General features: G+C 34.0%; 1 protein-coding gene across 1 annotated transcript in view; it reads right to left on the reverse strand.

The window, feature by feature from the left end:
* Positions 1-512: 512 nt before the first annotated feature.
* LOC150099974 (putative G protein-coupled receptor Mth-like 1) overlaps positions 513-16,101 on the reverse strand; it is a 36,261-nt gene continuing 20,672 nt past the window's right edge. Inside the window, exons 2-3 of the mRNA XM_090403185.1 lie at positions 3,284-4,181; positions 513-822 (exon numbers count right to left, since the gene is read on the reverse strand). Of these exons, the coding sequence (XP_090259311.1) occupies positions 513-822; positions 3,284-4,041 (1,068 nt within the window). The 5' untranslated portion in view covers positions 4,042-4,181. The remainder of the gene's footprint in view (positions 823-3,283; positions 4,182-16,101) is intronic.

Below are 16,101 nucleotides of genomic sequence, written 5' to 3' on the forward strand. Positions count from 1 at the left end.
TGGGAGCAAAAACATTTAGTTGTGGCTAGGCACTAAATATCTAGATGTATTAAAAGAAATGCCACTAGTCCAGCATTCATTATAATATTTATGTGGTTCTTTTAAGTTCGTTCGAATAAAACCGTTATAATTACTTGTGTGTTTCTTCGTCTGCCAAATACGACTCAAGTTCTATTTTTAAATATCACAATAAATATTTTGAAATATAAATAAATATTTAAAACGAAAGCGCTGAGTGAGAGCAGGGAGACAGATTTCACACCTGATGGCTCAGAAAAGCAATATATATATATATATATTTGACAATTGGCAAACTATTTTAAAATGTATTTTAAAAATATTTAGAATAAATATTTCGAGTAAACACAGAGGTAGATTTTATATCTTGTTTATATCTTGTATTTTGATTGCGGTGAAGTTGTGCTTAAAAGATTCAACGTCTATTTATTATAAATAAATAACACAACCTGAGATTAGCACCAAAACTGAAAATTATTTTCATAATACGAATTTCATTTTCCTTCGGGATTGTTCGTGATGCTGGAGATACTCAGGGTTGTTGTAACACTGACGAGAGATGAAGCTGTTTGCCGTCCAATAACGAGAGTTGCCTTTTTCTTTGACATGGAACATTTGCATGCCAGACATATCTGTTTCCACACTTTTTTCTTGCACAGAAAAATAACGAATAAAAACACTCCTTGAAGCGAACTTAAAATTCCTGCGAGTGCATACAGTTTGTATATTCCTGTAATCATTGGTATGAATTCTGTCAGCCAGATAAGTCCCATGACTAACACAAGCTTGATGTATAAATAAAACCTGAAAGAGAAACGTTTTAAAAAAATTACATTATGATTAGCACTTTTCTTGAGACATAAATGTAATGAAATTTCAAGTACGTGAAAAGAGAAGTCCTGACCAAAAACTTAGTTTGTTTTACCTAGGTAAACATTTCTCTTTATCTCAGTAAATACCTAGTATTATTTACTTTTCTATATGTGAATCATTAAAAGTGAAAAATTATAAGAAACACAGCGTCACCGATAACGGGCTAGTGGTAATTTGAAAGGCTTGTCAGCAGAGTATATCAGATAACTGCCGCCACCACATGATCTTATATGTTAAGGGACATATTAATTCTGAAATAGTATCAGAATGGGGGACCTAGTTGTTTGTGTGAAATATCAGCAACCTCAAAACATTATTATTACATCACACCTCCAGGGAATCCAAAGGCTCATCGAGGGAGGGTATCTCACTACTCCGCCAACCTTCATCATCTAACACCAACGCCACCTATCGCCGACTACCACCAATAGTACTGTCAGTATCAAAACATACTGACAGAAAGTCTAAAAAAAGGTTCTTCCAGTCACTTGGATTGAACTTATGATTATCCTATTTGGGCAGTTTAACATGACGAAGTCAGAAATGTTTCCGAAGGCCAATAAAAATAAACTCAATGTGTTCTACGACAGAGCAGTTATTCTTATTTCCATATTCAGATATGTCTACCGACTGCGTGTTTTATCTTATCAGTTTTTTGTTTTGTGGAATTAAAGCTCTATTTTCCAAGAGGCAAAAATCTTGCCACTTCCATAGGAAACTGACTAACTCAACTTCAGGTGAAAAGTCCTTATGAATGTTCATTGTATCCAGAACAAGATCTTTCTAATAATGGCTTATTTTTTGACTATCCAGAGGTTCTGAATTGCTTTTATTGAAGGTATTGTTCTGACACCAATAATTCTGATGAACAACTATGGGAAATAAGACTGATTAGTCTTATTTTTTTAATTCTAGCGACAGGTTTTGGCCATCCAACACTATTTGTAACATTTCACCAAAATACGTAACAATTCTTCTAGGCCAATCCAAATTGTAACATTTCAAAAACTTCATTATTTACTAAAGTTAATTTAGTAAAAATAAATAAATAAATAAATAGTATTTTGAAGATTTTTTCCCCTTCTGTTGTAGATCCTACAACAGAAGGAAAAAAATACTATTTTTTAATTACCTTTTACTATTTTTAAATTAGTGTTAGTGCTCGTATTCCACATGTCCTTGTACTCATCTCTTTTTGCGCGCGTCTGCTCAGTTAGGCATAATTCGATTTTATATCTTGATAAGTCATTCCTACTATTTAACAATAATTCTCTTTTTCATAATACAGTACTTTCAGTGTTTTGAGAGAGAGTCTTGTCTCCCCCCCCCCGCCCTTAAGTATTTGTTAATGTTCAGTTTTTACTTGAGGCTTTAATTGTTGTTTCTATTTAGCTACGGTGCAGGCAGGTATCTGTTTTCTCAGATATATATTCTGTAGTTCCTTGTGAAGATTAGTTCTGTATACATTACTATTATTTTGATTTGCTTTCGGATCATATGTGTTCCTGAATGGTTTATTTCTATTTTTGTTAAGGCGGATTTGAATGGTGTCTTCTGTCATCTGGGCAGTTGTTGCATTTTGAAGAAGACATACCTACTCACTTTGCAAAATAAAAAGGAGTAGAGAATTTCTTCTTCTTCTTATTATTATTTTTATAATTCCTTTAATATATACAAGAATAGGATATTTTCAGATACGAAGGTGTGCTGAAAAGTTGTGATAATCACATGAAGGAATTGACATGTCTGACATGTCTTCTTATATATCCTAAAAGAAAATGGACAAATTATTACAATTTTACGAAACATGGGGGTTAAAAGGGTTTTAAGATATATTCTTTCTTGATCAGTTGCTTTACTTTTGCAGAAACCGCCCCCCCCCCCTATTTGTAAGTTGTTTACATCATTTCTACATTTATAACATACACTCTAGCCGTAATTAATTATTAATTCAAGTACATGCAGAAAACTAGGTTTGATCACTTATGAAGGAAAGCAGTATTAAACCAGATATCAAAATTGGAGATGTTAATCTCTTTATTTTAATCAGATGATATTCTTAAGACCCTCTTAAGAAACATACTTTATTTAAGTATGTTTCTTAAGAGTTCCACTGACTTGAAAGCATTGTTTCGAACTAGTTGGACCTCATAGGCCAAGTAGACGGACCCTGCAGAAAGCTTAGTGTCAAAAGCAATGTGCCCAATAATCGATAAGTAATATTTCGAATATAAAGTATCTAATTCTAAACTATTTATTTATTTATTTATTATTATTATTTTTTTTTTGAGGAACTGAATTTAAAATATTTCATGTTTAATGCATAGATTAAGCACAACAAACAGAAATTCTGCCAAATTGTACGAATTAAAAAAAACAACAACAAACTTACCTCCTCTTCTGTTTTGTCTGTGAAGCAACTGCTTTGCTTCTGATTTGATAAATAGTAAAAGACGTCAATATGAACATGATTATATTACTTAATAGAATCAATGCCACCGGACCACTAAAATATAACAAATGAGCTGGATAGGCACCAAGCCAACAGCGAGTTTTTCCAAAGTTTGGTCTATACTTTTCGGGACCTAAAGCCCCAAAGTCCATAATAAGAGCTGGTAGAGTCACTATACTTGTGCCCGTCCAGGAATATAGTGTATAAATATAGAATTTTTTCTTATCATAATGTACTTGGATATTTGGACTGAGATCGTGTATGGTCTTCATGATATCAAACGCCATTACGTTGGTCCAGAAGAATGTAGCGAGAAAAGTCACATGAATTATAACTGCGATTGCTGTGCAAGACTTGCGAGGTAGATATTTACGAAAACCTAAATCGACAACAAAACAAGTATATGTAATTAACAGACAGAAGCTCAGAGATAATACTGTTCGTCCAGGAACATTGTAAAAATCACTCATAGCACAGTACACGATGCAGATAATGCAAAGACATACTACAGATAAAACCAGATCTGTAATGATGACTGGATAGTATTCTTGTACTGAAGGCTGATAAGAAGCATTTGTAGTAACATTGCCTGTTGTCTGGTTAACCTCGAATACAAAGATATCCGTCACAAGAACTGGAGTGGTGTTGATTGTCATTTCAAAATTAATGGAGTACTTTGAAGGCATTACGGTTTCCATTTGGAATTTTCGATGAAGGCAATAAAAATGATTCTTTTTGGATATCCTCTCAAGGCACTTTTGATGTCTTCACTAATCCCGTTCCTCTTCCAGCTAAACTGAAGCCATTTCAAGGTAATTGTTACGAGCACTGCATCCATCTGCAATATAAAAGGAAAGTGAGTAGTGGTGAATTATGAAATACAAAAGATTTGACAAAAATACCGTAAATACTGTTACAACTTGAACAGCGCATAAACTTTTAATCTCTGAGTAAATCATTTGCAGCTTTCGGCATATACAAACCACATGTATAATTTGCATATAGCAACACTCAATGTTTGAAATGTTCCCCTTTTACCTTCATGGACTCCCGAAGTTTGTGTGGTCGCATGATTTCGGACGCACAACATCCAACGGAAATGCTGCCACTGATCGCTACAAATCCACCCACAAGCTGGTGATGCTGGAGTCGTTTCTTGCAGGCTAGTCTCTCTCTCTTTCAAGCTTCGACCACAATTGGAAGTCCAGCGGATTCAGGTTGGGATTTCCACACGGCTAATCAAATGGTGATATGTGGTCCGGTACATTTGCCTCCAACTGTTGTGTGATTCTCGCCTTGTGTACAGGAGTTTAGTCCTTTTGGAAGATTCACTGCCTACAGCGAAACAAGGTCTTGTTCATGATCCGTACCACAGGTTTTTCAGCACGGTGTCTTGATACACTTTGGCAGAGGTTTTGACCCTTGCTCGCGGAAATGCAACTTGGATATCCCTCCTAATAAGTCACCCTTCCACCAAACCATCACTACCTAGGTGCTATAGCACGTGCTGTGCGACGATCCCAACTATCCTGGGCATACGAGTATATCCGATCATTCTGGGCGATTAAACGTCTCTTCAGCGGTGAAAATTTTCTTATCTGTGAAGAAGTTATCTGTGTGTCTATTCGCGTACCACAGAAAAAGTACCTTTGATTTCATCATCTTCTGCTGCATAAGGTGTGGTGTTAGGAAGTGTCCAGTAAACGACGATAGGTTCTCACCCCCAGGTGAACACAATCAGCACACATGACATCATTCTCTGCGAAACGTTCATCTCTCGAGACCAGCAGTGGCCGGTGAAAATTTTAAGTGGGGGGGGGGCTGCATATACAAAATAAGAAAAATAATTCATTTTTTTCCTAATCAGTGACCAATTTATTAAAAAGTAAATTTACATATTAAAAAACTTTGTTTTATTAAAAATATTATTTGAAAATAAAATCCATTCTTCTATTTTTGCCTTGACAAAATTTTTCAATAACCTTTTCATTAAAATTTGTAATTTGCGAAATTACCCTCACCACGAACACACACTAATAAAAGTTTCATATCTCACAGAAATCACGCGCGCAAGCATACAATTTATCTGCAACGACACTGCTCAACGAGCAGTGTCAGATTCACTTGTTATGTGCAGTGACAAGTGCAAACGAATGTCAACGAGTCTAGCCGCAACTGACCGAACGTGATAATTTCGACACTGCGTTAGATCGCAGTGCATTTGTGTCGTAATCTAAAGCGTTAATGGAACAATTTCAATTATTAACTATTCAATCAATGTAGGAACATAAGCTGTAACCTTTAACATGTATTGCATTTATATAATGTTGTAAGCATTGTTATTATTTATAAACACAAACAGAATTTAATTTTTTTCCCTTGGGGGTGCTGCAGTGTCGCAGTGCTTATGTACGAGACGCCACTGCTGGAGACATTACTTTCCGAGTTCTCTCAGGATTACGGCGGAGGCATACCTTCGTAGCTCTCACAAACTGTTGCGTCCTAACGCAGCGTGGTTGATCTGTTCTTTGGCGGTCAGATACGTCTTCTCTATTGTTTATAACAGTTAATAGTCCGACATACAAGCATCCTACTGATCCTGATTGTTTTTAGCGTGTTGAAAATAACAGGTGGCCACATTCCAACCTTGCGAAGTGTTTTTACAGCTTGTTCTCACAATCTCCCCACTAAAGCATGTTAACCCGTTCAGCTGGACAACTCCTCTACTGATAAACACGCGAATGTTGGCTGCACACAATTCCACTAACGGAACCGGACTCGCGCAATTCTGTGGGCAGCGCAGAGGTGTGCAGAAGTTGTAACAGTATTTATAGCAAGACTGTGTAGTTTGTAAACTACGTTTCATTTTTGGTAATTATTAATATTAGTATTATTTCCGAAGCTTCCATGGAATTCGAAGACTCATTGTAGGGGACAAACAGTCACTGATTACAAATCTATTAGACTCTAATTTGAAACAACCGACGTTTAACCATTCACAACACATTCTGGCAATGGATTCCATTTATTCGCCATTAAAAAAAAAAAAAAAAAAAAGAAATCTTTTTCATGTCTTTTATACCGTTTCAATGATAATCACTCATTCGCTCACGGAAATTCTTTTTATATCAGGTTGTAGTCTGGCTGTGGGATGATAATTTTCGATAATTTTTTTTAGATTGGAGTTTCGTTATAACCATTAGTCACCAGAGTGACTTTAAACAGAAGGGAATCAGAAGAGCGAATTGCGTGCGCTCTGTGTACAAGTCTTTTGATAATACCTGTCTTCTGTGATGGATGATGGTGTTAAAACGGATGGATGTATCTGCCAGTATCGGAATGTTTTCTATAAACAGCAAATGCAACACGACCTGCAAAGTTACGGATTATTAAGGTATCCAAAAAAAGAGAAGACTGTTTTGGATTCACGTTCAATATTGAGTTTGATATAGAAGTACAAGGAGTTTATTTTATTCAGAAATTGTCTAGGAGAAACTTGTATTGAAGAGTTGCTTTTCTATGATCAAAAAATAATCAGCCAAAGCTAGTGAGATAAGATTGCCCATCGTTGTTCAATTTCCTTGCTTTTTCTGAATTTAAATAGATCAACCGTTTGGCAAATATTGATAAGGCTATTTAATTTTTAATTTCGTTAGGTTATTTAATGTTTAAGTGATTAAGGTTATTTAATTTTTTAAAATGAAACTATCAAATTTATTCTTTGGAACTTCAATAGTGCATTCTCCTGTCAACTCAGCTGTCACCAGACACGAACTATAAACACATGCTGTAACTCATATGTTGTGATTCATATTCCAGTGTAGTTAACTAATCTTCTCTTTTGTCCCTGATGATATACCTGCTACTCGAGATGAAATATAGTGGAGATTTAATTCTGTTTTTTCTACAGATGTTAACCGTCTAAGTGTAAAACAATATGTCTAGTATGCAGTCTTCTTCTATAGTTCTTGACAGATTTCGTAACCATGATTCGGTGGTTAGTCCTATGAAAAACCCTCCATTACCGTATGAGAAAGACTCACTCATATTTATTTAAAAAGCTGATAAAGGTTCTTTGCATCCCAGACGGGATTTGAACCAAGATTTTTCCAAATTTTGAAACTCCTGAGGTAATGTCAAAATCGACTGAACTACGGAGGCTGTCCGCATTTTCCTTTTAAACGTCTTATTTTTGGGCCAATATTTAAAATTTTTTTGTAACACATATTGTGTGAGTTGAAAGATTTATCATCATTGGACATTATTCGATCGATATATGCACGTAGTCAACAGCATGTAGCAAAATTCATGCCATGTTTTAAGTTTTTATGATTGTTGTAAGAAGTAAAACGCGTAAAAAAGCCGTGGAAAATTAGAAAAAGGAGTACACAGACGTGCAATTAGAACTGCATTGCAATACCATTTTACAACATAGCTGGTGGATGAGAATATTATTGTTTTCCATAATAAGTATGCTATTATGAACGAATTGTGTAGTTATTTCAAGCTTTTTATTTCAAATCATTCTACTGCTGGTCACGAATTGCGTTGCCAGAATGGTTTCCTTTATCCAAGTTAAAAATAAGCTACTAAAGATTTCAAAGTTAACTCATTCTATACCAATTATTAATTCCCCCCCCCCCCCCGACTAAGTTGTATTTAAGTTTATCAGTCTGCTGCATCCGATAATTCTGGCGCAGGAGGCAATGTAATTGTATTGATAGTTTCGCAAGTGAGAACCAGAATTGTTTTATTTTTATGAAGTGCATGAAGGCATAAATTATATGTGCCTTGTATGCTTTGCAATAGCCCACCCACTTCCTGTACAGACCCTGTAGAAATGTCGTCTCTCCCCCCCCCCCACCCCACAAGCTACCCATAGCGATAAACCACAAGAAAGAGAGATTTAATTCCGGTAATGAACGAGAGGAACTTTTTTCCCAGCTGATCCGAGTCAGTCGATTTCTAATGGAGGTAAGTAGGATTTCATTTCGCCTGTAAAACACTTTGTAACCCAACTTAAAAAAAAAAAAAAAAAAAAAAACGCTTCCTTCTTTAGGTGGGAATAAAAGGAGTCCGAGGATATTTTATTTATTTTTATTTTATGCAGTCTCAGTTTAAAGTGTTGTCAATATGCATCCAATAATTATTTAGCAGTAGCGACCATATTAACTCTGTTCTTCTCTAAATTTCAGAGAAAGGTGTGGCCACTTTCCATTTGAAGCATTTTTAGTATTATGTCTTTTTTTTTTTTCTTCTTCTTTTTTTTTTAAATCTCTCTCATTTGCAGATTGCAGTAGTGAAACTACATAACACTGACAAAGGTTATGTGGTTCTGTTGCTACACATTATTTTAGCTTTTGAGTTCAATATTCTTATCTTATTCATCATGTATCTTCTGTTATCATTTAAAAACAATCCTTAATATAAAGTTGTTCTGTACTAACATTTCGATTTCAACACTATAAGCCATATCTGTGTAATTTTAGCGGAATCACCAAATTACAAGATCTTTTTTCGATAACTTTTCTATGAGTGTGGACATACTTAGAGCTGTTAAATATTTATGCGTGCGTTCCTGTGTGCGTGCGTGCGCGTGTGTGCGTGCGTGTGTGTGTGTGTGTGTGTGTGTGTGTGTGTGTGTGTGTGTGTGTGTGTGTGTGTGTGTGTGTGTGTGTGTGTGTGTGTGTGTGTGTGTGTGAGAGAGAGAGAGAGAGAGAGAGAATCGTCCAAGACCGCGCTTTCTGATGTGGCTGTCGATTTGACAAAGCAAATGTAATTAGCTGTGGCGAAAATAGAAAGATTACTAAATGATAAACTCTTGGTACTTTCAGTTCTACTGATCCCATGACTAATTTCCAAAGGTGCTCTCACAGTAAAAAGAAAAAAAAAATTCATGTTCAGATATCACAAGTAATTTCTGGTATAAGTCTGTTATCGGAAGTGTTAACCTATTGGCTAAACAGATTTCACTGCATTCCATAGGAATAAGGTAAAGAAGTGGTGTGCCCACTTTTCAATCAGATGCCAAGGTATACCAAGTTGAAAGTTGAAAGATTGTGTTAGCATATAAATAAAAACCTTAATTGAAGTACATGTCTGCAAGTGGCCAAGTTAATTTGATATATTCATACAAAATGCAGGAAGTATTATTAACGGAGTTGTTAGTCATATATTGTTGTACCTATTAGATTCAACTAATAGAGAAATTTTTATGCACCCCAAGGAAATCACAGCAGTTGCCTTGAGGTAAATATCAGACTGACTGAAGGAAGACTATTACAGATTCGATTCTGATGGCCGTTCGATGCTTGGTGCAGACAAGTAAAGTATCTTCTTATAAAAACTCAGGTTTTTGACTCCATATTTCAGACCAATTGATAACATAACTTACATTTACAGACAATAATACGAATCTTGAGGTTGATGATCACAAGATGCCTTTAATGTTATCGATAGCTATGGATACAGCTTTGGTGACGGCCTAAAGTTTGAAATCAGGTATCTACCAATTTCAAAAAGTTTGTTAGGACAAAAACGATCCACCTACTCCCATTGGAGAGTAAGAGGCGGTAGAGAATTTATTTTATCTAAACAAGAACTACTAAAACAATAAGTATTTTTAATTGTTTCCTCATATTTCTAAATTAAAATTAATTAAAGTTTCGAATTTAATTAAAATATCGAACCTCTGGTATTCAATTACAAATACTGTTCAATATTTATGCAGCTCTCCAATTAAAAAAAAAAAGCTTTTTTTTTTACTCCTCTGGAGCAGGAGTAAGAAAAGTAACTGCTGTTGAGTTCACATTAAAAAAAAAATTAATTGCAATTGCAATGTTCATATTTCCGGACGCTCCTACAGCAATTACAGTAATGAAGATCTCCAAGCAGCCTAATAACTATTATCTCCCATTTAATACCATCTATTTAAATAAGCACAGGGTAGCGTAAAGAATTTCCTCTGCTGTTTCTTAAAATATTCATATTATCTTTTCATGTTTGTCCTGTTAAGCACCGCTAGAAGGTTAACGCTAGCGACATCTACTATTGAGATGTTAAGAAATAAGCAAATTCACTGAATAACTGTGTTGTCATGAAAGATGATGTAAAACCTAAAACGATGACAGGAAGTAAAATGTCCATTTACTTTGTTAATGTTCTTGATGACTCGCTTTTCACAGTGATCACGGCATTCCAATTCGATGCATTCCATTTGAATGAAATAGTTGGCATTTGATGCTTCCTTTTGTTACATTTCGCTGTCATGGCAGATTCTCAAGAAGAAAGGCTAAAATTCATGTACTCTGAGTTAAAATGAGCTGATATAATTTGGAATATCGCTTAAAGCATTCTCGTTATATCACATCACTCGATTCAAGGATTAGCCATGAAAGCTTATATTGTATACTTGAAGTTTTTAGATATTACATCAGCTTTGGAGAAAATTAGCTTTACAAAACACTGATGATTGTGGTTATTGGTCCATCTCTTCTATTAACAAGTCCATCAGTGATAAGCAAAAATCGCCTAAGTCCGTTTTTTATTCGCCAAAGAGAGTAGGTGGAGCTTCTTTTAGCCCTAACTGTTTCTTGAGTATTTTTAGCCGTTACAGAAAGCTGACCTTTCGATAATTTGGAGGTATCAACTATAACAGTCTTTCTTATGCAAGCTGGTATTATGGTAAGAGCATCATCATTATTATTGTTGTTATTCTTATTACTATGATGCTTCTCAAGTAGTAGACCGCATCAGGGTAGAAGTTTCTACATAAAATATTAAAACATTGATTATCAAAAAGAAATCTCACAAGAGTTCACAGACTCATCATGGGAAGGTCTGCTCTGTCTGCAACATATCTCTCATATTGAACCTTAAATTCATTCACACGCTTAACATTTACAACATATTCAGACAATGAATTCCATTGACTACCCTCTCCAGTCCATTCTCGCTCTGTAATAAATAAAAAAAAAATTCTCATTCACTTATTCTCCACTCCCTTCCGCAACTCTCAGAGAGGACCCTAGTCCTTGACCACTCCACTTGTTTTGCCATTTGAAAAATCACTCCCATATCCTTCCGGTAAATACCTCTCAACATCTTGAACGTTTGAATCATTATTATTATTTGACATCTCCAGGGAGTCCAAAGACTCGTTGAGGGAGGGCATTTACTCTAAATTCTAAACTCATTTACTTAAGTTTACTCAACAAAACTTTGTCTTCTATTCTGATTTCCATTTGCAAAACCGAAAACTAAATCGTATAGAATACTGTTCATAAATTTTCTTTGTCATTAATTCTCAGTTTTTGAAAAGATAGGGATATGGCATTGAACAACTTCTGTTCTTTTCTTATTTTGCCAAAGTACTTATTTGGCGCTGTGGGTTAATTTTAAAATGCTATTAGTTTATAGTTTATCTATACTTTATTTAAAAAAATCATTAATTCTACTGGGCATTTTACACTTACAGATTTCAAGCATATCCCATCATGGTTTCTATGGTTTCATTACAACCATGGTAGCGACGTGTAACAATCCTGTTGCTGACTCACTTCACTGAGACAACTTTTTCTGTGACACGTTGTTTTATGCAGCGCACAAAATGAAACGTTTCAACTAAATGCATGCAGAGACACGCAAGTATGACGAAATGTTTTTTTTTTTTTCATTGTGTCAATTTGAATCACCAATAAACTAGTTGCTGTAGTTTGATGCAATAAAAGGTACTAAAAATACATATGCGGGCTTTTTTATACTCTTACATGAAAGTATTAATTGCTTATAGGATAAAACTCTTAGTAAATGTTTATAATTAAATCAATAATCACATTTAAAGGATCAACTTAGTCAATTACTGAGAACTCTACATGTTTACAAGGTTGAGAAGAAATGATGCAAATACCTTACGACCGAGTCAACTTTTTTGGTCACAGTTCGCTGCATAAGGACCTTGTGATTTGTTTCCGAACATGCTTTTCAATATTCTTTATTAGTTTTTATTCGGTCTATTAATTTGCTGGGTTAATAAGATACACTTGCTTGTTTTTTTCAACATTACTTCAATATTTCGCTTTATTTGTGAGTTGTAAATTGTGGAAAAGATGTAATCCCAAAACGAATCCGATTATAAGTGAAAATGCATTTTTTTAAAAATTTTTTCGCACAATAAATGCAGATGGAATCTGCATTTTGGATCAATGACAAAACAAAATTATATAAAGTTGTAACATAATGATTGTGACAAAGGAATACTCCTTATGAATTAGCAATAGCGGACTCCATAATGATGAGAATGCATGATGACGAGTTTTAATAAGATTATAAATTCACAGATTACACAAAGAAAGTTCAGTAAATCAGCTTAATCTTTAATCATTACTATATCAGAACAACCTGGATATAGTACATAAAAAAACAGTGGAGCACCCAGAGGTGGGAGTTGTTCTTCCACAACATAAGCTACCGCAATGTACAGACATAACTAACAACAAGAAAGGTTCGTTGTTAAGGAGGGGTATTTTACCTAAAATGTTCAGACGGTCATTTTAAGACAAACTCCCGACAGCTTAAAATGTCTTTAAATCCGACATTACAAACGCCCAGTTAGGGATTGAGTTCGTTTGTCCGTTACAATTTGATTTCTTTCTAAGCACTGTTATTAATCGTGACCAAGTTGTGTCCCGAAGTGCTAGTTTGAAATCTAGCAAAATATTTGTTACTTAATTATCTTATTTATGTCGTTTTTGGTTAACTAATTGGTTAATATTGTAAAATTTGAGATGAATTTTCAATCTTAACTTTATATTTTTATCTAATATGTCTAAATAATTTGGATGAAAGTGAAAACGAAGGCTTTCCACATATCACAACTTATTTTCTGTCCCATTCAAGTGTTTTATTATTATTATTATCATGTCACTTTTGAGATGTTGTCCTAAGTAACAAGTTGTTTCACTAAACGGTTCTAATAAAAATGGTAAATCAGTTCACTGTGGAGAATGACTTTCAAATATGTGGAGAAAAGAATATTATACCGATCTGGTTAGTCCTATGGTTGGTGTACTCGATCTCCAACTAACACGCATCGGATTCGAATCTAATTTGTGATGGATGTTTATGTATGTTTTTAGATGGGAGATGAGTTTCATCTCCATGCTTTTTGGAGGACTGAAGTGGCTTAAAAAAGTTCTCCGTTTGGTCTACAGAGTGATGATTTTTGGATTACGTAACAAACAGATAAAATTAAAAAAATAATCTATCAAATGGTAGATTATTTTTCATTGTCAAGTGTGAGGACATTGTCCTACTTATTGGAGAGCTTGAAAAATTCCATGTGCGATCTCTAGAGAAGAATTTCAGGATTGTTTAAAGAAATAAATTAAAAAAGTTATAAAATAATAATAATAATAATAATAATAATAATAATAATAATAATAATAATAATAATAATAATAACGCAATAATGCAATATTCTTTATAATGCAATTGCGATCTCGTTCTACGTGGGAAAAAAGTACATCGTCTACCCAAAATGCTCGTGATATGACGACCTTTTACATTGAACTTTTACTATATTTATTCATACAAAATAAAACAAATATTAAATATTTAAATATTTAATAGTTTAAATATTATAGTGTGGAAAAAATGCCAGTGTCTGTTTTGAAATAAATTATTGATAGTTTTATCGATTATTAATTAAATATTGATAAATAAAACGAATTTTAGGCAGAAAAAAAATCAAAATATGAAATATTCAAATAAAGAAATCACTATTCTCTTATACATCTGTTTGAAAACATAATACGAAGAAAGAATTAACCATACATCCACATGCCTTTCTTTCTGCTATGACAAACTCACACGATTGACTTTCTTAGATATTCTTTCGTCTTCATATTCAACTTTATTCCTCGAATACAACTCAGCAGTTTATTCACTCCGAAAACACAGTACGATTGTGAGATTGCATTACCCAACTCCAGTAGATGCAATGTGTATGCGAGTAAAGTTTAAAATATGCTTATTCTAAGTGCAAAAATTATTACCTTTCTTACGAGCATGTCGAAATACGGAAAGCCACCGTACGTAACTTAATGTGCTAACGAAGGTACTTCAATTTATGTTCAATATAATAATAATCACAGAACTCTATTCTCGTATCTTAAAAAAAAAAGTTCGCTTAGCACGAAATATTTTATTGCACTTTGTCACGCTTGTGTTCCAGAATCGGATTAAGTTTTGGGATTTCGTGTTAAAAAGTCTAAAACCCGCATTTAAATTATTTGAACTCGAATAACTCGAGTATTAAACTCGAATAACTCGAGTATTAAACTCGAATTAAATCTGTATTAAATGCGACTATTTTATCGAATAAAAAATGGTTTAATTAATTATATACTAGGTGTCTCCACTTCTGCTTGTTTGCTAAACTTTGTTTATTTCTTCCAATTGCGATTCCTTCATATTTGTCGTTTGCTGTAAATAATCGAACATTTTTGATTTATTTTCAGTTCACCGATGTTTTCTTGTAATTCCCCCCCCCCTACTATATTCATACTGAAACTCCAATAAACGCTAACTTACGTTTTAACATGGCACAGTTCCTGCAAATCTCCAAATCAAATATTTTATTTTTCAAACTATTATTTAGGATTCAGAATTATGCTGAATGATTTGATTCGAGATTATTTGGCTTTCTTATCAAATTTATACCGAAGAGTTCATTCATATAACTTTGTATATTTAATAAAGTGCCACTTACCGAGTTCATAGTAGAACCGCAAACTGTGACGATACATTAGTCAGTCAGTCAACAGATTGAAATTTAACTATGGGAGTGTATTTTTGATTGATTATCTTAAAGTGAAGCTTCACTTACGATATTAAATCAAAAGTCATGGAACATATTTCCGATTGCAAAAAATGCGGCTAGCAATATACCACTTATTTCTAACCCAGCTCTTAGATCCATAAGTTAAAATTAGTTTGAACACCATCTTGTAGACAGCTAATATAGTGTTTTGACTAATTTCTCTCTTATTCCATATAATTTTATTCAATTGACTTCATACCAGCTTTGTTGATTCCGTTGCCAATTTCCATATTTAATTTACCATCTTCACTAAAAATCGTGCTTAAGCAGCTGAAATGTTTTACTTATTGTATAGGTTTCACCCATTCACAATGCAGTTGATATTTTCAATGTTTCTGCCGAATTTCATTGTCTTTACATACTAAATTTATTACAACAGTTATTCAATTTAGTCAGGGAATCTTGTAGACATGAACTGGATTTATTTAGAAGTATAATATCATCTGCATAAAGTAAACAGCTTAGATTAACATCTCCAATTTTTATATCAGGTTTAATATTGCTTTCCTTCATAATGTGATCCATATAGATAATGAATAACAGAGGGGATAATGTACATCCTTGTCTGACACCAGATTTAACATTAAACCATCTTCTTCTAATTCCTTCAATTCTAACTGCTGACTTACAACTCAAATAAAGACTAAGTATTGCTTGATATAATGCCCCATTGACACCATATAACTGTAGCGTTTTGAATAGCTTTTCTCTTGGCACCTTTTCACATGCTTTTTCCAAATCTACAAAACTTAAATACAGGTCTTTGTTATATTTCCAGGATTTCTCAACTATTTGTCGTAAAGCGAAAATCTGACCTTGACAGCCTCTATTTGGCCTGAATCTAGCTTGTCCTTCACCAAGCTTTTCTTCCACAATC

This window comes from Typopeltis vanoorti, chromosome 13 (genome assembly GCF_054136105.1).
Source record: "Typopeltis vanoorti isolate ZY-2024b chromosome 13, IOZ_Tvanoo_1.0, whole genome shotgun sequence".
In the NCBI taxonomy this organism is placed as follows: Eukaryota; Metazoa; Arthropoda; class Arachnida; order Uropygi; family Thelyphonidae; genus Typopeltis; species Typopeltis vanoorti.